General features: G+C 44.0%; 1 protein-coding gene across 2 annotated transcripts in view; it reads left to right on the top strand.

The window, feature by feature from the left end:
• The window catches only part of LOC126194676 (uncharacterized), a 660760-nt gene that overhangs the window by 504983 nt on the left and 128937 nt on the right, over positions 1-26840 (top strand). For both annotated transcript variants that reach the window (XM_049932877.1, XM_049932876.1), the window contains exon 4: positions 9404-9547. In XM_049932877.1, coding sequence (XP_049788834.1) covers positions 9404-9547 — 144 coding nt within the window. The remainder of the gene's footprint in view (positions 1-9403; positions 9548-26840) is intronic.

Here is a 26840-nt window from a genome sequence, read left to right as displayed (position 1 = left end):
CACCTGATTTGGAATTAGGAAGTTTCAGAAAAAGCAAAACTACTTACGCATAAGAATTATTACTTCCCTATTGTCACCTATGGTGGAGAAACATGGACAATGATAGAAAGGGACTAGAGCAGACTGCAAGCAGGGGAAATGAAATTTGTCAGAGCAGTTAAGGGAAAAACAAGAATGGACAGAGTAAGGAATGTAGAGATTAGAAAGTACCTTAAACAAGAAAGCATGAGAGAAGAAATTGAAAAAAAAAGAAGGAGATTCAGATGGTATGTGCATGTTAGGAGGATGCATGGGCAGAGACTCCCCAAAATTATGGAAAAACTAAAGATGGATGGGAAAAGACTTAGAGGGTGCCCAAGAACACGGTGGAAAATGGGAGTGAGAATATCTGTAGAAAGGACAGGTGTGACATGGCAGCAAGTGGAGGAAGAAAAGTGATGGGAGGACCGAGCCAAATGGAGAGGACTCGTCAGCACCCATACCCGGCAGTAGCTGGAGTGGGATTCGGATATAGATAGATAGACACGTGTGGCTATTTCCGCTCACTCAAATTATTAGTTTAATTGATGTTTTACTGCAAAATTATAGAGAACACGTTTTCTTGGTTTCTGTTCACATGGCCCGTATATACTACAGAAAAAAGCCACGTGCTTCGTAGTTTAAGGAAGATATGAAACAAGCAGTAACAAGTGTTATAGACAGCTCCCTTGGATAAACGTGCCAGCAATGTGCTACACGGTTTTACGAAATGTGTGTGGGTTCAAAAGGAGGAAAAATGTTTACTTGTGATAAATGCTTGTGATTTTGACACTGAAATACACTGGGGGGAAACACCTTCTTGACTGGATGGAACAGGCCTACCACTTTTATGCAGGGTGAACATTAATAAAACCGATAAACTACAGGGACGTATTGGTGACTGGAAATGGAGAAGAAAGGTCCTGTGAACATGTGCCCGGAAATGGACGGTGTGCATGCAACGACAACAAATCGTCCCGGAACACAGTACAGAGCTGCACCACATCCACGTCACAACAGACGTTCAAAGTTGCGTCCATGGGATTGCAGGTGATGGGGATAGTAGCGGTTATCTTGCAGCATACACATCGTACTTCCACTTGCACCATGTTGGCGGGCCACTTGCCTGGAGCTTGTACTAGGATTCGTCTCAATATCCTACGGGAACCGATCCTCCAAAACTGGTGCACATACAGTCTATCGCCTCCTTACACGTTCGTCTGTCTGAAAGGACCCGCGATCACATTGAAATATTGCGTGATACGGTTGGTGTCCGTGAGGGTGCTTGTTTTGGCATGGCCGTGTTGCCTCTCGAACGTTTTCATCAGCTTGGTAGTACACAGACACCATTTCGGTTTGTTCTCGACATGAATACTAGACAATTCTGTTGCTTGCAGTGCGCTGCGTCTATCACACAGGCTACAGCACGCAAGGAAAACACAGCACATGGCCAGAGTAACTGTCATTCGTCAGCGTCACCTACCGTGGCAACAATGCATTTCCGGACTTACTTTCATAGGACCTTTTTCCCTCTATTTCCAGTCAGGAATCCGTCTCTGCAGTCTGTGGGTTTTATTAATGTTCATCGTGTATGTTATGATTTCTGCCTACTTCAGATGTTTAATACTTTGCTCATGTAAAGAAATTTCGAACATTAATGCACTGGAATGTATTTACAATTAAAACACCATAATTGTATCACACTGACAGATTTTTTTATAAGTTTCATGTTATAATATTGGGTTACAGTTGAAATGAGCGGAACAGTGCCTTTTGTTTGTTCTTCGTGTTTTACTGCTTCTGTTAACAACACCGATAAAACGAATATAGGACTAGACTAAATTGGGACCACTCTAGCGACTGGGCACGTAAAACGTAGCTTTAAAAAATTATTTCGTCTGTAACGGGTAACAAACCGATGCTTTCCGTTGACAGTGGGTGTCGCATGGGGGACTGACGAGCAGTATTTTATAGGGCTGAGCCCAGCTACATACTGCAAAAATAAAATTCAAAATATCTGCCGAAACACCAGAGAAAGCACGCCTGATGATTCTCACGAGAGACACACTGTATACGCCATAGATGAGCGCCGGCCGTGGCATGCCAAACACCACCCGTGCTGCACTTGCGGGCCGCGTGCTGGCCGAGACTCGGCCTGTGTCGCCGTTGCTCAGTTCTTACCGGAAGTACTGCCCTCGTTACAGCGCGACATTTCGTTTAGTATTGCGGTGTGGCAGTTTTCGGTCGGCACAACTGTCCTCAGTTCGGTAGAATCACTCTGTCAGCGTTGTTTACCCTTTAATATTTTTTTGTAGCACGAATGACGTTCACAGGTTTTGTTTGCAAGAACATGAGCCAATCTAACGATCTAGCCTTTAAAAATGAATGGGAATGACAAACGAGAGTGATGAGAATTCTAAGCGCAAATAGTACATTTTCTGAAGTTGCACGCAGTATTCCATCGTCAGTCGCAACTGTCTTCAGTGGAATTGAGCGAAGAGTATGGGAACCTTATATATTACTGCAAAGTACGTTGGTTAAGTCAAAGGGCATGCCTAGGATGTTTTATCGAATAAAACTCGCTAAAACATCCGGAATGCATTGCATACCTCGCATTTTAAATGGACTGGACTGCACACTGCCCACAGTAAGACACTGCAAGGTGAGAAACAACCCATTTGTGGTTTATTGGAGACGCTTTTACAACGAAAATTGCGTTGTAGAAGGGACAAATTCTGACAAACAGTCCAGTTTCCTAAGTTGACTAACATTAAAGAAAACTCATGGTTTGAGGAATTTGTTATTGCCTCGAACGAATTTGAGGAGACTGCCAATCTTATATCCTTTTCTAGCTGTTCTCGAGATCGTTTGCCATTTCAGTTGTGAGCTAACTAAATGGTCTATGTAATTCCCGTTTTAACGACAGATTCTTTTACGTTGAAATTGTAGAGGATGTGCACATTGTTTTTTCCTTGGGTAGTGTTCCCACGTCTCCATAATGAGGTTGCAGAAGTACTACACAGTTGCAGTCAACATATATGTGCGTGAAAGAACTTTTTTTCGAATATGAAAGTAAGTATGCCATGGTCATATGGTAACCTGAGTGCGTCAGTGTATACACTGACAGTTTGTACTGTATAAAAATTGTATTATGTCCCCAGCGTGCCAAAAATAATTGTATGATACTGAAAATTTGCTTCGTCTGCATTTCTGGGAAATATGAAACCAAGGCGTATGCAGTGTTACTGCATTGCCGTTTAAATAGGCGCGTTCACAGTTTCCACTCCTGCCCCCCCCCCCCCCCCCTTCTGCTCAGACAATGTGCCGTGATGGTGGGGAAAGTGTGCAGCCGGGCTGAGCACTATGGCACATGGGCCAGACCACAGCTTGTGAACCAAGTTCTGGGCCACCCCTGGTATAGAAAATGCTGACTTTCATAATCACGAATAAAGAGCCTTCAAGAAACTCACATTTGATGTATTTTAGATTTCTCGACGGGATCTCTACAAAACATGTCTCTCAACTGACGCTTAACTCGTGCAAGCCGCCCTGTTGTTAGCATACGTGCTCAAGCTTGCACGGATGCATTATTACGATTGCACAAGCTTGCATAATTAAAATTCGATAAAGTATCAGCCAGGTTATATATGTCTGATGTTTGGGCAAATTTATCCTATACACCCACAGGCATGCATATACAAAACACTTAAAGGTGTATTTACAAAAATCAACTGAATAGTTAATTAAGTCTGTAGCTACATAAACAAATGGCCATCTATCTAGTCAGACTGTAATGAACTTACAACCACTATCTCAATTAAAATAAAAAAAAACGGATGAGTAGTCCTTTGAATGTGTGTATCCAGAGCCTTGGAAATTGTATGTAATAATTTTTGCAGAATGGTTAAAGACGTAATACGAAAAAGACATCTGGAGTTGACTGCATTCCTGCAGAATTATTGAGATCCTTACGAGATCCAACCATGACAACACTATTCCATCTGGTGTTCAAGATATAAGACAGATAAAGTTACTAAACATTCGAAAAGAATGTAATAATCCGAATTCCAGAGAAAGCAATGCTGATACGTGTGAATCTTTCGGTTTCACCATTTTCATAAGTAATGGTTGCAAAACAATGACAAAAATGATCTACATGAAAATGAAAAGAGGAGTACAAGTCGACTCTGTGAAAGATTAGTTCGAATTACAGAGAAATTTAGGAACATGAGAGGCAGTACTCACGTTACTAGTTGTCTTACAAGACAGGAAAAAAACAAATCTAAGTGAATAACATTAGTAGATTTAAAGAAGGCTTTAGACATTGTTGACTGGATTATACTCTTCGAAAATCAGAAGATAGGTGGGATAAAATAAAGTTGGTCTACAATTTGTACATTAAGTATTCTGCAGTTCTAAAAGTCGAAGGACATGAAAGGGAGACGGTAGTTGAGGAAAGAGTGAGGTAGGGTGGTGGCATATACCCTGTAGATTGAGAATCGGGAAAGGAAATCAAAGGGAAATTTGAAAAGGGGTTAAAGAACACGGAGTAGAAATAAAAACTGAGGTTTGCAGATGACGTTGCAGTCCTACCACAGATGATATAGGACTTGGAAGATCAGCTGAACGAAATGGATGGTTTCTTGAAAATAGCGTGTAAGATGAACATCAACCTGTCATGAAATGGAATGGAATGAGACAGTAACAGTAGTAAAGGACTTTTGCTGTATGTATCAGTAGAAAACGACCTCGGGGAAGACCAGTTTGGATTCCGCAGAAATATTGGAACACGTGAGGCAACACTGACTCTACGACTTATCTTAGAAGAAAGATTAAGGAAAGGCAAACCTACGTTTCTAGCAATTGTAGACTTAGAGAAAGCTTTTGACAATGTTGACTGGAATACACTCTTTCAAATTCTAAAGGTGGCAGGGGTAAAATACAGGGAGCGAAAGGCTATTTACAATTTGTACAGAAACCAGATGGCAGTTATAAGAGTCGAGGGACATGAAAGGGAAGCAGTGGTTGGGAAGGGAGTGAGACAGGGTTGTAGCCTCTCCCCGATGTTATTCAATCTGTATATTGAGCAAGCAGTAAAGGAAACAAAAGAAAAGGAGTGGGTATTAAAATCCATGGAGAAAAAATAAAAACTTTGAGGTTCGTCAATGACATTGTAATTCTGTCAGAGACAGCAAAGGACTTGGAAGAGCAGTTGAACGGAATGGACAGTGTCTTGAAAGGAGGGTATAAGATGAACATCAACAAAAGCAAAACGAGGATAATGGAATGTAGTCGAATTAAGTCGGGTGATGCTGAGGGAATTAGATTGGGAAATGAGACACTTAAAGTAGTAAAGGAGTTTTACTATTTGGGGACTAAAATAACTGATGATGGTCGAAGTAGAGAGGATATAAAATGTAGACTGGCAATGGCAAGGAAATCGTTTCTGAAGAAGAGAAATTTGTTAACATCGAGTATAGATTTAAGTGTCAGGAAGTCGTTTCTGAAAGTATTTGTATGGAGTGTAGCCATGTATGGAAGTGAAACATGGACGATAACTAGTTTGGACAAGAAGAGAATAGAAGCTTTCGAAATGTGGTGCTACAGAAGAATGCTGAAGATAAGGTGGGTAGATCACGTAACTAATGAGAAGATACTGAATAGGATTGGGGAGAAGAGGAGTTTGTGGCACAACTTGACAAGAAGAAGGGACCGGTTGGTAGGACATGTTCTGAGGCATCAAGAGATCACAAATTTAGCATTGGAGGGCAGCATGGAGGGTAAAAATCGTAGAGGGAGACCAAGAGATGAATATACTAAGCAGATTCAGAAGGATGTAGGTTGCAGTAGGTACTGGGTGATGAAGAAGCTTGCACAGGATAGAGTAGCATGGAGTGCGGCATCAAACCAGTCTCTGGACTGAAGACCACAGCAGCAATATCGCTTATTACTGACGAAGGCCGAAGCATATAATATAGAGATCGACAATAGCAAAAGACGAGTTTGCGAATGAAAGAAAAATTTTAACATCTATATATAAAGATGATCAGAAGATATCAACAAAATTATAATTATGGTATGGAACCGAATGGAATCAGGCAATTACATTAAGAAAAGACACACTAGAAGTAGTAGCTGAGTTTTGTTACTTGGGCAGAAAAATAAATGATAACGGCAGAAGTAGAGATGATGTAAATGTAAAATGCAGACTGGCAACAGTAAAAGAAGCATCACTGAAAAAGATCAATTTGTTGAAATTGAGTATAAATTTAAGTGCTAGGAACTCTGTTACGCAGTATTAACTTGAAGTGTAGTCTTGTATGGGAGTGATACATAGATGACAATAAGTTCATAGAAGAAGATAATCAGCTTTCGAAAAGCATGGCTTCAAACGGATGCTGACGATTATGTGTGTAGTATGGATAACATGTTCAGAGATACTGAATAGAGGAGAAGGTTTAACTTAACAAGAGCAGAGATTCGGTGATAGCGGCCTATTCTGAGGCCTTGTGAAGTAGTTAATTTGGTAATGGAGGGAAGTGAGTAGGATGGGGGTAAAACCGAATAGAGACAAAATCTTGGGTATTAAAGAAATAAGTGGACTTACAGATGGGAATAACAGTGTCAGTCGTCATACAAGAACGAAGGGCCTATTGTTCTTGTACACAAATATCACAGGAACCCTCCCCTTTCCCCTCCAACAGGCATGTGGCTAGGTCGTTGAATCACAGCGACAGTTTTGGGACAAAGAGTAAATTGTTCTGGTAAGCCAAGGTCACTGGACACCCTCCCTGAAATCTCCCTCACTGCGCCGACGGCAGCGACGGGGTTGTCGAACTGGGCTGCGCGGCTGCCGTCCTGCCACGTGCGTATCTACATCTACATCTACATCTACACTGAGGCGATCCAAGTTCTGGGGTACCGCCTAATATCTTGTCGGCGAACCTCTCAACCAATAGAAATCAAGTTCCCTCTCCTCCCTCATCTTAATATAAATCGAATTTTCATTTGTGCTCTGTTCACTATAATGAAATGAGTATGTTTGTTTGGGATATTCATTATAAGCAGACCGAACAATTTCGTTAACGATAACAAGATTAAGCACAGTGTTCCTACCATGTTTTCGATATACCGGGTAATCAAAAAGTCAGCATAAATTTGAAAACTGAATAAATCACGGAATAATGTAGATAGAGAGGTACAAATTAACATACATGCTTGGAATGACATGGGGTTTTATTAGAACCAAAACAACACAAAAGTTCAAAAAATGTCCGACAGATGGCGCTTCATCTAATCAGAATAGCAATAATTAGCATAATAAAGTAAGACAAACCAAAGATGATGTTCTTTACAGGAAATGCTCAATATGTCCACCACCATTCCTCAAAAATAGCTGTAGTCGAGGAATAATGTTGTGAACAGCACTGTAAAGCATGTCCGGAGTTACGGTAAGGCATTGGCGTCGGATTTTGTCTTTCAGCATCCCTAGAGATGTCGGTCGATTACGATACACTTGTGACTTCAGGTAACCCCAAAGCCTATAATCGCACGGACTGAGGTCTGGGGACATGGGAGGCCTAGCATGACGAAAGTGGCGGATGAGCACACCATCATCACCAAACGACGTGCGCATGAGATCTTTCACGCGTCTAGCAACATGGGGTGGAGCGCCATCCTGCATAAACATCGTACTTTCCAGCAGGTGTTTATCAGCCAGGCTGGGGATGATGCGATTCTTTAACATATCGGCGTGCCTCTCACCCGTCAAGGTAGCAATTACAAAACCAGAATCACCCATTTCCTCGAAGAAAAAAGGCCCGATAACGGTAGATGTGGTAAATCCAACCCATACCGTGACATTCTCGTCGTGCAATGGAGTTTCCACGACAGTTCTAGGATTTTCGGTAGCCCAAATTCTGCAGTTGTGGGCGTTGACAGACCCTCGGAGCGTGAAATGATCTTCGTCGGTCCACAACATGTTACTCAACCAATCGTCATCTTCCGCCATCTTTTGAAATGATCACACCGCAAATGCCCTCCGATTCATTAAATCTCCAGGTAACAGTTCATGATGGCGATGGATTTTGTACGGATAGCATCGGAGGCTACGATTAAGTGCCAACCAAACAGTAGTGTATGGAATGCCGGTGCGACGCGCGACTGCACGAGCGCTGACTTCCCCGTGCATAGACGAACCCGCTATAGTCTCCATTTCTACCCGAACTGTCTCAGCAGCGTTACGCCTTGTGCTCGGTCGGCCACTATGGGGTCTGTCTTCTAAACAACACGTGGCTTCGAACTTCGAAATCATTCTCGCCGCCGGCCGTTGTGGCCAAGCGGTTCTAGGCGCTTCAGTCTGGAACCGCGCGACCATGCCTCGGGCATGGATGTGTGTGATGTCCTTAGGTTAGTTAGGTTTAAGTAGTTCTAAGTTCTAGGGAACTGATGACCTCAGAAGTTAGGTCCCATAGTGCTCAGAGCCATTTGAACCAATCATTCTCGCCACAGCTGCATTTGTCAACGGACCTTTACCCGTTCGAATCCCCTTCATATGGCGATAGGATTGTAATGCTGAACTACCACATTCCCCATTCTGATAATAAAGCTTCACTAAAAGCGCCTTTCCCGGTAACGTCAAGATGCAGCGACTGCTGGCGCATCTGATTCTCTCTCTTATTACAGCTTCTTTTATACACCATTGTCATTCGCAGTCACAGACGTTTTGCTGTCCAGCGCCATCTGTCGGACGTTTTGTGAACTTTGTTCTGTTTTTGGTTCTAATAAAACCCCATGTCATTCCAAGCATGTATGTCAATTTTTACCTCTCTATCTACATTATTCCATGGTTTATTAAGTTTTCAAATTTATACTGACTTTTTGATCACCCGGTACATTTGGGAGCTTTTGGTGAGCATTGTTTATATGTCTTGTGTTGCATAATTTCGCAAGGTCTCATAATTATTTGAAAATTAGTAGATTATGTTACCTGTACTTTAGTTACAAAGATGGATAATAGTAATTCTCATGTTGTTCCAAATGTAGCTTCAAGTATTTTGGTCGACAGAACGAAAAATGAGCGATATGGTATACCAGGATTTCATAACATGTAAATTAAAATAGATGTTCCCACCAACTGACCAAGTGTCATATGTTTGATATGACACTATTTCGTAATTATTTGCATATTACATCATTCAAAATGTAGAGACTACTGGTTCTGAAGTTATGATTACCTTGTTAAAAGGGTATCTGGGCGACGACTTTCTCTCAATGAACCGAGAGTTGTCGTACCCATCTGTTGCTGTACCCATGCTTTCCAAACTGGTCTGTCACATTTCCAGAGAGAAAGATGCAAACAGCGCATGGCGGTGTTGTTGTGCAGGCCGGAGGTGCAGTCGGTACCAGTTCGAGTGCCGGGAGTCCGGAGAGTGCATCGCCATCTACAACGCGTGCGACGGCATCCCGCAGTGCGCCGACGGCAGCGACGAGGCTGTCGAACTGGGCTGCCCGGCCCCCGCCCCGCCACGTGCGTATCTACACCTACATCTACCACTACTCGAGTACTGTAGCGACCCTTTTTTCTATCCCGACTTCCGTATCTTGCATGAAAGTAGGAATGCTAATTTATCTATACATTGACTGGTATTGAGGGGTTTTGTTTTATCCCGACTAGTTCTTAAACTAACCCCAGTGAGTCACTACACGTATTGTCTTCCCAGTTCTGAAGGAAAAAAAGCATAAGTAAATTGATACTAGTGTTTTCAATAGATTCTCGTTCACTTGTTTCAGTTACTAGTCTGCAGTTTATTCTAGGTGAAAATCACGTAACCTAATTATTTATGAACCTAAATCGAAGTTCAAGACGAATAGTCAGTTTCAAATTAACACGTTATTTTATTTAACAATAATTATTAATAAATCAGTTCATTCACACGATCGCATTCAAAGGGGTTCTTTGAATAAGTATCTAATCTGGAATCCAGTCAATATCAGAGATACTAAAACATGTTCTGTCACTTTCGATAAAAAGATTGTTCCCGTTTAATATCCATAAACTGTCACGAACTATGATTACTAGTCACGTGAAGTAAAGCTTTTCCACTATCACAATACAAAGTCCGAATCTGTCCAAAAATCGTTCATTCCGTAAAATATTTAAATCTTCACACGAAGTGACGTTAAAGTCAGAGAGATTATTGATCACCTCCCCGTTCCTCTAATATGACGAAAGTTCTAATTCTGATCTGAAATTAGTGCTTCCCAAAAAAACAATCTCGTCGCGATTTATTCTTGCGCCCTGGTTTAATAAAGCTCCTATTGTTGCTTCCTAAAGCTGTACGTCCTAATTGACTTCGAACAGACTAGAGGGTAGAGACTGGAGTATCATATTTGCATTGTATGTCTATTTATACTTTAGTAAACGCTATGTTTGGTGTTCAAGACCTACGTCCTGTGACTATAATATTGCTTTTCTCATATATAAGAATAACTAATAATTTAACCATTTCTATCTCCCCCCCCCCTCCCATGCTTCCAAAATTTATGATTAAAATTCTTTCCTTTTTCTATTATTTTTCTACTATAGATTTCCCTCTATCTGTCTCTTATTTCTATTTCGTAAGTTACTACTTGTGGAGGGGCTTGGGACATTTTCTGGATTTATATTTCGAGGGCAAGGGAGCTAATTTGGGAGCTATTTTGGTTTATTAACACCGAGAGGCGTTGTAGGTGTTACAGTACCTCCTAAAATCTTGTCGGACCTCATTTTGCTCGGCGAAGTAAAGCTACTATACGTCGCATGGACTCCACAAGTTGTTGGATCTCCTCTGCAAGAAATACTGAGCCATGCTATGCCGTCTCTATAGCCGTCCATAGCTACGAAAGTATTATGTCCCATATAACGTTGTATGGGATTCATGTCGGGCGATCTGGATGGCCAAATCATTCACTCGAATTGTCCAGAAAATCTGTGGCCTGATCAAATGATATCGTTCTTTGGGAACATCATGTTCACAACTGGCTACAGGTGGCCTCCAAGAAGCCGAACATAGCCATTTACAGTCATTGATCGGTTCAGTGGAGGACCCAGTATATTCCGTGTAAGGCATACTACACCATTATGGAGCCATCACCAGCTTGCACAGTGTCTTGTTGACAACTTGATCCACGGCTTCGTGGGGTCTGCGCCATACTCGATCCCTTGCCCTCAGCTCTTTCAACTGAAATCTGAACTTACCTGACCAAGTCACTGTATTCCAGTCGCCTGTGGTCCTACCGAAATGATGACGAGCCCAAGAGAGGTGCTGCAGGCAATGTAATGCTGTTATCAAAGGCATTTGGCTCAGCCGTCTGCTGCCATAGCCCATTAACGCACATGTCGCCGCCCAGTCCTAAAGTATACGTTTGTCGTGAGTCCCACATTGATTTCTGCCGTTGTATCTCACTGTGTTGCTTGTCTGCTAGCACTGACAACTCTACGCAAACACTGCTACTCTCGATTCTTAGATGAAGGCGGTAGGCCGCTGCGTTGTCCTTGGTGCGAGGTAATGATCGAAATTTGGTATTCTTGGCCCACTCTTGACACTGTGGATCTCCGAATATTGAATTCCCTAACGATTCCCGAAAAGGAATGTCCCAAGCGTGTGGCTCCAACTAGGATTACGCCTTCAGTATCTGTTAATTCCCGTCGTGCTCCAATAATCACGTCGGAAGCCTTTTCACGTGAATCAACTGGGTCCAGATGACAGCTCCGCCAATGCACTGCCCTTTTATACCTTGTGTATGCATTATTACAACCATCTGTATATGTTCTTGGGTCTCGCTCACTTGTCTCGTATAGGGTTCCTAGGGTATGCAGCGTTCTCGGAATGCTATACAATAATGCAAGCAAATAACATTAGTAGTTATATTTTCATAAAGCAGATAGACAATACTTAACTTGGAGATCTATGAGTAGTTGTTGCAAATGATGGGTGTAGTGTAACGACGTAAGATTTGTATAAATGATTTTCTTTTGACATATGACCATGTGCAGACTTCGTCATCTACGTCAGTTACAAAACGCTTCAAAATTATTTAAATTCTTTTTAAAGTTGTCTCTGAATGGTTCTTGAACGAAACTAATTAAAACATCATCATTTGAGTCGTATGCGCAGAATTACGTCACTCAGTCCAATTGGTTTGCGCAAAGTTTTTTCAATTTAGATGTCGTTTGTTTCTTCTCAGAAATTATATTAATGCAAGTTATCTGCTTTAAAAAATATTAGAACCACATTGAATAAACATTCAAGACTCAAACTCGCGATGAACGTTGTCAAAAATTAATAATCTTGTCAAATAAATCAGTAATACTTCTTCCTTAATATACACTCCTGGAAATGGAAAAAAGAACACTTTGACACCGGTGTGTCAGACCCACCATACTTGCTCCGGACACTGCGAGAGGGCTGTACAAGCAATGATCACACGCACGGCACAGCGGACACACCAGGAACCGCGGTGTTGGCCGTCGAATGGCGCTAGCTGCGCAGCATTTGTGCACCGTCACCGTCAGTGTCAGCCAGTTTGCAGTGGCATACGGAGCTCCATCGCAGTCTTTAACACTGGTAGCATGCCGCGACAGCGTGGACGTGAACCGTATGTGCAGTTGACGGACTTTGAGCGAGGGCGTATAGTGGGCATGCGGGAGGCCGGGTGGACGTACTGCCGAATTGCTCAACACGTGGGGCGTGAGGTCTCCACAGTACATCGATGTTGTCGCCAGTGGTCGGCGGAAGGTGCACGTGCCCGTCGACCTGGGACCGGACCGCAGCGACGCACGGATGCACGCCAAGACCGTAGGATCCTACGCAGTGCCGTAGGGGACCGCACCGCCACTTCCCAGCAAATTAGGGACACTGTTGCTCCTGGGGTATCGGCGAGGACCATTCGCAACCGTCTCCATGAAGCTGGGCTACGGTCCCGCACACCGTTAGGCCGTCTTCCGCTCACGCCCCAACATCGTGCAGCCCGCCTCCAGTAGTGTCGCGACAGGCGTGAATGGAGGGACGAATGGAGACGTGTCGTCTTCAGCGATGAGAGTCGCTTCTGCCTTGGTGCCAATGATGGTCGTATGCGTGTTTGGCGCCGTGCAGGTGAGCGCCACAATCAGGACTGCATACGACCGAGGCACACAGGGCCAACACCCGGCATCATGGTGTGGGGAGCGATCTCCTACACTGGCCGTACACCACTGGTGATCGTCGAGGGGACACTGAATAGTGCACGGTACATCCAAACCGTCATCGAACCCATCGTTCTACCAGTCCTAGACCGGCAAGGGAACTTGCTGTTCCAACAGGACAATGCACGTCCGCATGTATCCCGTGCCACCCAACGTGCTCTAGAAGGTGTAAGTCAACTACCCTGGCCAGCAAGATCTCCGGATCTGTCCCCCATTGAGCATGTTTGGGACTGGATGAAGCGTCGTCTCACGCGGTCTGCACGTCCAGCACGAACGCTGGTCCAACTGAGGCGCCAGGTGGAAATGGCATGGCAAGCCGTTCCACAGGACTACATCCAGCATCTCTACGATCGTCTCCATGGGAGAATAGCAGCCTGCATTGCTGCGAAAGGTGGATATACACTGTACTAGTGCCGACATTGTGCATGCTCTGTTGCCTGTGTCTATGTGCCTGTGGTTCTGTGATTGTGATGACGTGATGTATCTGACCCCAGGAATGTGCAATCAAGTTTCCCCTTCCTCGGACAATGAATTCACGGTGTTCTTATTTCAATTTCCAGGAGTGTAATTATTCATAAATAAATTCTCAGAACACGTATTTAAACTTTTGTAGTATACACTAGTTTATTATCTTCATATGTACTACATATAGACGTGAACATGAGCCTTGACAAGATAGGACTGAACATTTACTACACAATTAAACTTTCTATGACGTCATTGTTGTAGAAACATTACAAATTCTTATTTTTTTCAGTTTTTAGAATCACGACGCAACAACTCGGTTTCAGGATCTTCCATCGCTCTTTGGCTGTCGACCCGCGATGTATAGTGGCCAGCAATTTTCTCTCTGGTCCCGGCAGTGAAGATGCTGTCTCCGTTCGTTGCGCCGCCCTTTCCGTACATGAAACAAAAATAAATACAAAACTTTAGATAATTCACAAACATTACAAAATACATAAATAAAACACTAAATTAACATGCAAACTGGGCTGACACTGGCGGATGGGTGACACTCCAATTTCGCGTCCCACTACATGGGCTATAGACAGGTCCAGACAAGCAACTGTTAAGGATCACTATTAGCTCTTCTTCACACTCCGCGAATACGTTTCACTGATGTGCCGACACTGAGTATTAATGTCCGTATACTGAGCCGATCTGAGCACTAATGTCCGGCCGAGGCAGGCAGGAGCAGCGCTTATATTCGCTTCCTGCTCCTGGCGCGGCGTGGTGCTTGTCTGCCAGCTATTGGCTGACGTTTGCTCACCGCCTTCTCCGGTCTTTCGTTCTTCCTCTTCGTTTCGGCGCTTGTGGCTACGCCAGGACATTTCTCTCCCCCAAAGCGACGGGCAAACGTCGTGGCGGGAGTGCAGCCACGGAGGGGAGGCAGGAGTGTGGGCGCAACGTCGGACCGGAAGCTGTGGGGGCAGGGGACGTGAAGCCATCCAGCCTACATTCTGGCGGAAACTTCCCCCAGAAAACGACCAGAAGGGTACTTCTTCACCTACTGCTGCCATGAACCAGATCGAGAAGGCGGCGACTGCTGCTGCGGTGTGGGCCCAGATCCACCTGTACGACGAGAGGAGGCGGCGGAGGCGAAGGCTCCGTCTCCAGCTCCGCGGGTCGTCCCGCAGTGTTGTGGTAACACCCTCTGGCCGCTGCTGCGGACGCGCTGTCCTCTGGACCTGTGAATCTGGGGGAAGAGAGACTGAAAGATCGTCGTGTACGTGACAGAGGCGAAGTTGATTTTAATGGCGGCGCTGCAAGCCACCGGGACCTGAAAGAAGATACGTGCAAGCGCCAAGCCGACGGACGATCTTGCCTTGCGCCCACCGTCTGCTGCCGCTGAAAACCCTGTGAAAGACAATATGAAGCGGCTCGAAGCGATACTTGCGGCCTTCCTTCGGCGCCGGGTGCTGAGGAGGGTGGAGCAGGTAGTGCAGTGTGCGATGGCGGCGGCCGTGAAGCAATTCCGCCGGCGACGGTCCATCTCGTGGGCGCGAACTACACGAGGCGAGAAACAGTCGCAGTGCTTGATCCCCGGTGTGTGCGGAGTGAAGTATGGCCATCTACTGCTCGAATGTTCTGACCAAACGTTCTGCTTCGCTGTTTGACTGTCGGTGAACGGTACGCTAGTTACAATCCGTATGCTACTCTGTTCACGGAATGTTTCATATTCATTTGATGTGAACTAGGTCCGTTGTCTGATACTTTACTTCAGGTAAGCCTACGAGGCAAAAAATCGATGACGACACCTGAATTGTGCTACGTGACGTTGTCGAGTTCATTGGAACAGCAAATGGAAACTTGCTACACGAATCAGCCACTTTCAAGCAGCGAGTGTTCCAAAAAGTCCCGCATAGTCTATGTGCACACGTTCCCATGGGGATTGCCAAGCAGAGAGCGGAGCGGACTGATTTTCCGCACACCCTGCCAAGTACAGTGTCGACGCGGTAACTGTTTCCTCCCAGTGTCCTTCGTGAAGTAACTGCAACACTTGTTTTAGGGATCAACACACGTGACTGGCCACTGGCATTTTGATCAAGAATTACACCTTTCTGTACAGCGAGGCTGTGCCGACGTGCAAAGTGTCGGCGTACTACAGATTTCTTTATGCTATTCAAGGAGTGAGACCAAGATGTGCGAATATATGCTAGAAAGATGTTCAAATCTGAATTAGCTTTCGTGGCCTGTGCAATTTGTCTATACTTCAGCGGAAATTATTGAAGCAATTCAGAACCCTGAGTATCGATGTGACAACAAGATGTAGCAGAAGCGGCTAAGTCTGTATCAGGGCCAATCGAAAGACGTGAAAGTGCGTCCGCATTACCATCTTGAGCTGTCGGACGGTACACGATCTCGTACTGGTATTGAGACAACAACAAAGCCCATCTTTGCAATTTTTGGGCAGTTCCTACAGGAATCGGTTTCGTCGGATGAAACAAGTACGCCAAAGGCTTGTGATCTGTTACTAAGTAGAATTTTCTGCCATACAAATAGTTGCGAAATTTGGCGACACCACACACAATAGCCAAAGCCTCTCTTTCAATTTGTGAATAGTTACACTGAGCTTTGGACAGCACTTTTGATGCTAAAGCAATAGGTCTGTCTTTATCACCAGTTCTGTGTGAAATCACTGCACGGATTCCGTGAGAGGAAGCGTCAACTTGCAAGACAGCTGGTTTGTCAAGATCGAAGTCAGCTAAGCATCGGTCACTGAGCAATGCATCTTTAAGTTTTTGGAAAGCTATTTGACACTCATCTGTCCATACAAAGGCGACGTTATTGCGATGGAGCTGCGATTTGTGCAGCATTCAGTATGAACCGAATGTAATAGTTCATTTTCCTTAAAACTGACTGCAATGCTGTGATATTGCGAGGAACTGACAATTTTCGTATGGCTGACAAATGCGACTGAAGAGGATGTACACCTTGACAGTTTATGACGTGACCAAGATACAGCAATTTAGGTTTAGCCCTGCATCAGATATCACATGAAATAAAGCAAGTAAAATTTGCAATATGTTCTTCAGGTGTACGACCTGCTACGACAATGTCGTCCTTCACTCGTAGTTTGAACAGTTTGGCATCAGTGCAGTCAGCTGTTCCAAATACCGTTGAAAAATGGCGGTAGTGGAAGCACTGCCTGAAGGCAAACGCAAATATTTAAACAAAGCCAAATGAGTATTTACGACACACGCTTTTTGTGAGTCTTCATCGAGCGGTATTTGAAGATATGCGTCACGCAAATACATTTTTGAAAAGTAGCGCCCAGTGCCTAATTTGTCCATGAGATCCTCCGGGGCGTGGCAATGGATAAGTATCGATGACAGTTTGTGGGTTGACTGTAGACTTAAAGTCAACACGGCGGCAAGTGCGGCCTGAAGGTTTGGGGAGCAAAACGAGTGGACTTGCCCACTGACTAGCTGACATGGGTGCAATAACGCCACTATCTTGCAATTGTTCAGCCTCGACTTTGTGCCGTAATGCAATGGGAACAGTTCTGGCCCAGCAAAATTTCGGCTGAGTGTTTTTCTCAGTGTAATATGTGCAACAAAATTGTTAGCTTTGCCTAAACCTTCAGAAAAAGAGTTCCAGGAATTCATTTAGCAAGCTAGCTACACTGTCTTTTGTGTTGAAAGCAGACACTGGCAACACATTGTCCTGAAAGTTAAAGCCAAACAAATCAAAATAATCAAGACCAAATATGTTCTCACACGCGTGTGATTCGAGCACTGTAAAAGTCACTGCTCACATATGCAAGTGATACTTAGCAGGCGCCGGCCGGAGTGGCCGTGCGGTTCTAGGCGCTACAGTCTGGAGCCGCGAGACCGCTACGGTCGCAGGTTCGAATCCTGCCTCGGGCATGGATGTGTGTGATGTCCTTAGGTTAGTTAGGATTAAGTAGTTCTAAGTTCTAGGGGACTGATGACCTCAGTAGTTAAGTCCCATAGTGCTCAGAGCCATTTGAACCATTTTGAACTTAGCAGGCAAAGTACATGTTCTGAGATCCGGAATGTCTTGTCCATTATAAGTCGTCAATTGCGTGTTGGTTTTAGACAGGCATGGAGAGCCTAACAGTTCATATGTGTGACAATTTAGCAATGTGGCAGAGGCACTCGTGTCCTTCTGAAATTTCACACATTTGACACAAACAAGTAAATGAACAAAATGTTTCTTTGACTGATGTATCACTCTGAAAACTGCACACTTCCTAGGTTTGCTAATGCCCCTCGCAGACTGGGAATATACTGCATTAATGACATGGGCCTTGTGACAATAGTTTTGTGAATGGGCCGAATTCTTATGTTTCTTGTGTAGCAAACATACGGATGGCACATGTCCTTTCCTACTTGAAGCGTAAAGCCGTCGGCACACGGACCGTGCTGTCAATCGTTAACGTTGAGCGTGCCAAGTTCAACGTGCTGCTGAACGCTTAGGAACGATGCGACTTGTGCATACGGTACGTGGGCCCCAACGTGGTATACGCGATCGCAACGCACTCCAGCGGCAGTTGAGGGGTGTTTCTAGTTCATAAATCACACTTTACTCAACGGGCGCGCATAAAATTCCCACGTTAGCTCTATTAAAATGTACATTTCCTCCATCGTCTCCGAAATGGAAAGTGCCATGTCCCATCAGTAAGGACACAGGTTTATAAAAGTTCCATTACGAACAGTGCGGTACAAATTTGGAATACTTCTCCGCAGAAGATAAACATTATTTCATCATTCAAAAAAATAGTTCAAATGGCTCTGAGCACTATGGGACTTAACATCTGTGGTCATCAGTCCCCTAGAACTTAGAACTACTTAAACTTAACCTAAGGACATCACACACCTCCACGCCCGAGGCAGGATTCGAACGTGCGACCGTAGCGGTCACTCTGGTTCCAGACTGAAGCTCGTAGAACCACACGGCCACACCGGCCGGCATTTCATCATTCCCACATTTTAGTAAAACCCCAAGGTCAGTCTTACTTGCTCACTGTTCCTACCTAGTAACAGAACCTTTGCAACATGTGAATTACGAATCGTAAAAGAAAAAGGAGCAAAATGTCTTTATACAAGTAGCGCAAGCTGTCCTGCAGATTAAGCCAATCGAACATATTTACATAACATCAAATATTATAGCATATACTTATATTAAACTAATAATAAAGTATCAGAACTTAACAAAAACGCGAATGTTAGGAAAAAAATTTTGTAGTGTTAAAGACGCGAACCACTGCCCCAACAAAAACTCATCACTGGATAGAGACGTTACTCGTTACGCTTTTTTTAATCTCATTTTTCTTTGTTCGTTTTCGTTCGTTGTATCTTCTCGGGGCGGACGTCGCAAGACACCCGTTTCAGCTCGTCGTTGATCCATTAACTCAGTTTATTTATTACAGAGGGCAGCTAACCCCCTGACCGAACACGCTGAGTTACCGTGCCGGCTTGCGCTAAACCAATAACACGCTCCTTGTCTTTGATCATATAGTGTTACCCCCTGCTAAAAATGTTAATCGTAGATAGTTATGTTACTAATTGAAATTTAGTTATAACAAATTGTATCGAGAACAATGCGTTTTGGGTGGATCTTCAAGTCTGTCACTGCCTTCAAATAGCCTACTCTCATAATACGCAAGTTACAATAATTCTTTTGCCACGAATGTGATGTTTCTCACTATTTTATTGGAACGAATCACACAGCTAACAACGGGTTTTCCAGTGATTCTCAATTTGCTGGTGCTCAGAAACGGCATATATACATATAGGCTTGAAATGAATGCCAATATGGCGCCTCACAACTCTGTAGTGAAGGGAGAGGGGTGCGTGTGATGTAGGTGGCGTTGTGCCATCTCATTGGTCAACGCTCAGACGCACGCTCAGAATATCTGACATGCCAGATATTGCTCTGCACATTCGGAAAGGCTCCCGGACGTGCTGTTCCACTCTATGACGTCAGAAACTCGGCACGCTCGACGCTCAGATGCATGGTCCGTGTGCCGACGGCTTAACACTGGGCTTGTCGGGAGGGGCAGTCTTGGCGTTTGAGCCGTGAATAACACTGCGGGCAAGACTTAAGGGGCTCCGGAACGCCCTATACTTGCAATGTTAAAATAACGCTTATAAATTACATCTTTCCTCACAAAGTATTTGAGGTAGGAAGTTGAACTTTTTACAGATTATTTATTGGAATATGGGCTACAACTTAACACAGGGATTTTACAAAATTTTAGTTCAGTTATGAAAGATGATTTTTTTCAATTGTAATGAAAATTCACAACATTTTTTTGCTATTTTTTATTTATAAATTCAAAAATATACAGTTTTTTGGAAAAAGGCTGTGTTAAATTATGCAGAAGGTACTGTATAACATTTACTGAAAGTTTGAAACAAATATGTGTGCAAGATCCTTAGAAAACATGTAATTAGTATGAGAAAATAAAAGTTTTGGGAATCGAGCGACAAAGATTGGATTAACTTTTTAGTGCATTCCAGGTCCATAGGATGGATTATCTTCATCCTCTGCAAACTCCTCCTCCAGCTTCCTCTTGTTCCTCCTCCTGTTTACTCTTGCTTGTATTTCTAGACTCTTTACAGCCCTGTCTGCAGCCCGAAGGCATTCCTTGTCTAAAGCAAGCATCGCTCGTACCATGTTAGAACCTATCTTCATTCCCATATTTCTAAATACCTTGCACCTTACAATGTTGCCATCATTGAAAGTCGCAACAGCATCATACACACCAAAGTGAAGTGTTTCTATTCCAACAAATACAGTCTTGGGGATTCTCGACCATATAACACTATTTACACTTTCATTGGGGTTTTGAGTTTTTCCGTGAATACACTTTTTCAACAGTTCAGGTGCTGCTAAATCTCTGAAAATAGGTTTTATCACCTCCATTATTGCATGAGGCAGACTATGCTTATGAGTGTACACTTCACCAGTTAGCAATCCTTTGTTATATTTACACCAACTGTCTTCTTCTTTGGGACACAAGCTATGTTGGGGATTTTCATCGGTTGAAGAAGTATGAAAAAAAAAGAGCCCAAACAGCCTTCTTCATTTCGTCGACACTTTGTGTATTTTGCCTAATAGCCATTCCATAATAGTTCTGTATTTTGTCAATTACACTGTTAACCTTCCCTTCCCATCCAACCCTTTACCATCACTGAGTTTTTGTTTTTTGTACGAAGCTTTCAGTCGCCGAAGTCTTGTTCCCATTCGCTTCTGTACGTGTCCAATACACTCAAATTTCTGCACTACAACATCATCACCATAGGGCTTCAGTCCTTGAACATGTTTGAAACTTTTAGAATCACCGTCACCAAGGTAATTAACATATCGCACTTTATCACACGCCTCAGAACGCTGCAATATACTGGCAACACCAGCCACTTCCATTCCTCCACTACTGCCACTATAGTTAGCTTTGCAATTATTTTCATGTGCACCTTTATATTTTTGTGGACATCTACAATACTTTGATATTACTGCTACATCTAAAACTTTCCCTGTATACATACTGGTGGCAGATACTACACCATGAAGAGATGTGTGTCCCCGTTTATGCCAGGTACCATCGAACGCTGCAGTCAAATCTCTGTTACCATTATTTTCCATTACTGCCTCTTCCACAGCGTTCTTCATAGATTCTATACAGACATCTTCTACTTTAGACCCTATTAATTTATTATAGGTCGTAAACTTGGTTGGGGGATTTGGAAGATTCATGATGCCACAGAAAATTGCACCTGCAGTAGCACCCTTACCAACTGAACGCAAGGAATAAACACATCTAATGTTGTGTTCGTAGATTTTGCTACCATTTTCTTCAGTTGCAGTTACTGCAACACTGTTCCAAAAGGTGGTCATGTATGAACACTTACCACATTTCAGTTGTATTTCACTAGCAAGTCCTACGTGCTTTATTATTGAGAGTTCCAGACCAACTTCACTACAATGAATACATCTTACACAGTTTGAAAAAATTGCTTTGAGAACCGACGTATCAAATATTTCATTCACATCCGATTCGCCCATAAAACATTCATAGTTTTCACTCATTGAACCAAGCTTCTTCTGTGAAGTATTTTCTTTCCCACTTTGACTGCTATGGGCAGGTGTACTTGGGAGGTTAGGTTCACTCACTTGGTTATCGTCTTTATTGTTTACAGTAATAACACATACCTTTGGCTTTCCAACATTTCTCCTTTTCTTAAAAGCCTTCAGAGGATTTCTAATAACTTTACTTTTACTCATTATTATACTTCAGCAAAACAGAGACTCAAGAAACAGAATTAATTACGAATATTTTCGAGATAACGACAGAGTAAATAAACATGAAACAATCGACAATCACGCCAGCGATATATATTGAACCATCACAGGTTAGCCACAATACATACTTTATCTCACGTCACTAAAATGTAGCTGATGAACACGGACGTTAATAATAACACCATTTGACAGCAGTTTAACAGCGCCACAGTGGGTCACGCCCATGTAGAACACATTTCAAAAAAATTTAAAAATAGTTGTAGTCTTCGGAATTGAATAAATTATATATCTATTAAAAGGTAATAGTCTGCAGATTCAGAAAACGCAAAAAAAGTAAAAATTGAACTTTCATGATTTTGAGCCTTTCCGGAGCCCCTTAATTCTGTTCGCCTGTGTAGCCGCCTGTTTAGCAAACTGCTTACGCGGCATGGAAGGTTGTTTACTCAGCGTGGCTAGTGGACGCTGTTGGTGCGGAATGGGGCGATCGCAACTAAGGGGCTCAACCCGGCAGATAGTTTGCTACTCAAAATGGTTCAAATGGCTCTGAGCACTATGGGACTCAACTGCTGAGGTCATTAGTCCCCTAGAACTTAGAACTAGTTAAACCTAACTAACCTAAGGACATCACAAACATCCATGCCCGAGGCAGGATTCGAACCTGCGACCGTAGCGGTCTTGCGGTTCCAGACTGCAGCGCCTTTAACCGCACGGCCACTTCGGCCGGCCAGTTTGCTACTCAGATATATGAACCGACAAGGCACCTGAATCATACTGATGTAATATTAGCACTACCTGCTGAAATGATGGGTCGAACTGTTTCAAAATCTGTTCTCTGAGTTTGACATCAGGCACCTTGTACAAAATCACATCACACAACATAACATCTGAATATAAAGCACCACAAGCACATTTGAATTTTCATTGTCTTGTCAGACCCTGCAGACCTGTTACCCACTCGCAATAAGTTTGTTCTGACTTTTTTTTTTTAGTTAAAGAATTTAGAATTTATACCTAGCTGCTACGACATTCACTTGTTGGTCATAATAGTTTGTTAGGGAGTCTATGACTGTGTCGTAAACAAATCCACTTACAGTGGCGTTATGGAAGAGTTTCTGAATTAATCTGAACACTGCACTTGCTACTGTTGATAATAGATACGGAAGTTTCACACTACCTGGTACATTGTGAACGATGACATGCACTTCAAACTGGGGCGACTATTCGAGCCATTCCTCGTCTTGTACACAAAACTGTCGAAAAGGTGGTGTAGCAGCTGTAGTAGGTGGTGCTTGTTCTGTCAGGTGCGAAGCATTAGAAAGTAGCTGCTGGACCCTGTTGAGCAGTGCCGATACTTGCTGCGTCTAAAACTGAAACATCTGCATTAGCTGTGTGACATCTAACGCTAGCGGCTGTAGCGCCAGAGTAGGGAGCTGGAGAGGTGCGGTGGCCATATTAGAAGGCACAAATGCAAAAAATATACAAGGCAAGCAATCTAAATAACGACAAAAGCATAGAAAAGTCCTGCAACGCTCACCTGAAAACACAGATTAGCAAAAACGACAAGAAACTGTTAAAGCAATAAGCGCCTCTGCAAAGTAAGGCGCCAGCACAAAAACACAAAGTCTGTGGCTGCCAGGCACGGGGTTTGTTTGTAACATCTTATCACCAGTTGTTGGGTCTCGCCCACTCGCCTTGTATAGGATGCCTAAGGGACGAAGCATTCTCGGAATGCTATACAACAGTTCAAGCAAATAACGTTAGTAGTTTTATTTCTATAAAGCTGATAGACAGTACTTAACTTAGATATTTATAAGTAGTAGTCGCAAACGATGGGCGACATGCAAACAGTTATGTTCGTCGCTATAGACAAGTCCAGACAATCAACTGTTCAGGATCACCACTAGCCGTTCTTGTAGCACGCTCCGTGAATACGTTCCACTAATGTTCCTACACTGAGCCGATACTGAGTACTAATGACTGTATACTATTTTTTTTTTCTTTATTGTGATTTCATTCCCCTGCCCAATATGGGGCTGTCAGCAGCACAATCCGCCGCTCTTCATCCAAGTGACATGGCAACTAAAATAAGAATAAAATATTACATAAATAAGGCAACGAAAAAGGGGAACATAAAACAGAGTAAAGGGAGAAACTGGAGGTAAAAACAGATTGACAAGGAGACGTTCATGGGGAACAGTTAAAATTCACCTGAAAGTTAAAAAACACAATTGGCGATTCTTAAAACACAGAGAAGACACTGAATGGACATGCACAGGTTAAAAGTCGGCCACAGTATTAAAAACACTCCAGAACAACACACTTAAAACCCACTTGTAGCACACACGACGAAAAATAAAACTGCCAGGTGGGACCTGCCGAGGGAAAGGTCAGAGAGGATGGAAAAGGAGGGGAGAGCAAGGCGCAGCAGGGGAAGCGGCGGGATGAAGAGAGTAGGGGCGTCAGCGGGTACACGAAGAGGCAGGAGACACGTGGGGTGGGAGATGAAGAGGGAAGACAGAGCAGGAGGGAGTGCAGAGACACTGAAAGGGGCACAAGGGAGGGAGGGGGAGTAGGAGGGGGAAGCCGCTCAGGAGGAGAGAGGGGGAGGAGAGGGAGCCCTGAGGAGGAGGCGGGAAGATGGGGTTAGAGTCGGTAGGAAGGGTAGATGTCAGGGCGAAGCTCATCATCCGGGAGGAGTAGACGATGGAAGTTGCGTTGGGAAAGGAGGCGGAGGGTGTGGAGATGGAGAGAGGGTGGGACACAACGGTAAAGGCACGGCAACTGGTTGGGGGTGGAGAGACTGTATACTGAGCCAATCTGAGCACTATGTACAGCCGAGGCTGGCAGGAGCGGCGCTTATATTCACTTCTTGCAGAGGTCGCTCCTGTTGCGGCGCGGTCCTTGTCAGCGGGCTATTGGCTGACGTTTCCTCTCGGTCTTCTCTGAACTTCTGTTATTTCCTTCTTTGTTCCGGCACTTGTGGGTACGCCAGAACATATGTGGATATTGCTATCCAATGACTTTTGTCAATTCGGTGTACATGTACATCTCCACCTAGATCAGAGGCGATTAACCCAGACAGCACTTGTGGCATATGATACGGCTGTTCAGCCACTGGCGCAAGAGTGCTGCAACACAATGTCGTTCGAGCGTCGGACACCAGTCGCTTGAGGGTGTGCCACCATTGTACTTCGTTATGCCCTGCCCACTGCTGCAACTGGAACGCAGCCATTGCGTGATTTCCAAGCAACCAACTTCTATGCAATGGCTTTGGCAGTTATGTCGCCACTCTGGTGAGATTCTCGTCGCATTTTGTGTGATTTCATAATTAGTAATGTCTTATTTAAACCTGGTGGTTTGTGACAAGCTGGCTGAAACAGTGGAGTGGCAACGGCGTCTATACAATCCTTGGTGAAGAATTATCAAACGAACATGGTTCCCCAGATAACACAAATCCATCCCAGCTATCGCGGCCTGACATTAAATTCCAGCCTAAATCTCTACTTCCGGAAATGGAAATGCCGTGTGGCTAGGGTCTCCCATCGGACAGACCGTTCGCCTGGTGAAAGTCTTTCAAGTTGACGCCACTGCGGCGACTTGCTTGTCGATGGGGATGAAATAATGATGATAAGAACAACACAACATGCAGTCCCGGGAGCGGAGAAAACCTCCGACCCAGCCGGGAATCGAACCCCATTTGTTAGGTATGACATTCCGTCGTGCAGACCACTCAGCTACCAGGGGCGGACACTTCCCGAACTGAAGAACAAACACACTGTGAAGAACACAAAAGGCCAATAGCAAATATCTGCAGCCAACAATGCTTTTACCGACTTCTGTAGTGAGCAGAGTACTCTCACAGAAGCAGTCCGAGAAAACATTTTTTACCAAGCTTACTGCCAGAGATGGAAAGCGTGACTACTGAAGCACTATACTTGGTTGTCGGCATTCTAAACTCCTCCAGTTTATCACATTTATCATCCCACAAACGACTTCATATGCATCACCTCACAGAGGAATGTGTAACCTCAATTACAGATGGCACAACCCACAAAATATAAACCTCCCACGAATGTCAGCATCCATCAGTTATTTTGTTGCAATGTAATGCTTGCAATCCAAATACCTGATTCCGAGAACTCACATCGTTGTTTTTAATTTCTTTATATTCAAAAAAGTGTTGATTGTATCGTATGTAATGGGTGTTAATTTACCGGGTGGTTACAATTAAACTGACGGCATGCCAAGTGCTGCAGTGCGGGCTGTATACATCGCAGGATGCTGAAACGTCATAGGTATGTTCATTACTCGGAGGGCTAGCGTAGTATGCTGCTACCAGGTGAAAATATAGCCCCAGAAGTGGTCAGAATGTTTCCTGTTTTGACGTCAATATGCTGTTTGTCGCTTGGCGATCCGTATTGACTTCTTTTGTGAAGTGATTGTTGGTGTAAAGCAGGGCCGGGCATGGCACCCCAAACTGCATGCGTGCACGATGTGTGGGCCTCGATGTGCTCGGTGTGTCTCGGTTTTGTTTGGTACTCCGCGGAAGTGCTCGATAATGACGCGACATTCTATTCAGCAGGGCGATGCGGCGCTGTTTGTTCATGAAAATTCTTAGTGTCTGTTATGCAGTCGCATAATCGCCAGGCAGCGCAAATATGTTATAGAACGGCAGTGCACCACAACCCACAAGGAATTTAAAGATTTAGCTGACGATGAAAGAGAAAACAAGTTGGCGGACCTAAAGAGATGCTCTGCTGCACAGCGAGCCGATCTCAACGATAAAATCATTGTGTTTGTGCCGTTTCTATTTATACATATGTGC

The sequence above is a fragment of the Schistocerca nitens genome, chromosome 7 (genome assembly GCF_023898315.1).
Source record: "Schistocerca nitens isolate TAMUIC-IGC-003100 chromosome 7, iqSchNite1.1, whole genome shotgun sequence".
NCBI classification, from domain to species: Eukaryota; Metazoa; Arthropoda; class Insecta; order Orthoptera; family Acrididae; genus Schistocerca; species Schistocerca nitens.
This window is presented reverse-complemented; position numbering and strand designations above follow the sequence as displayed.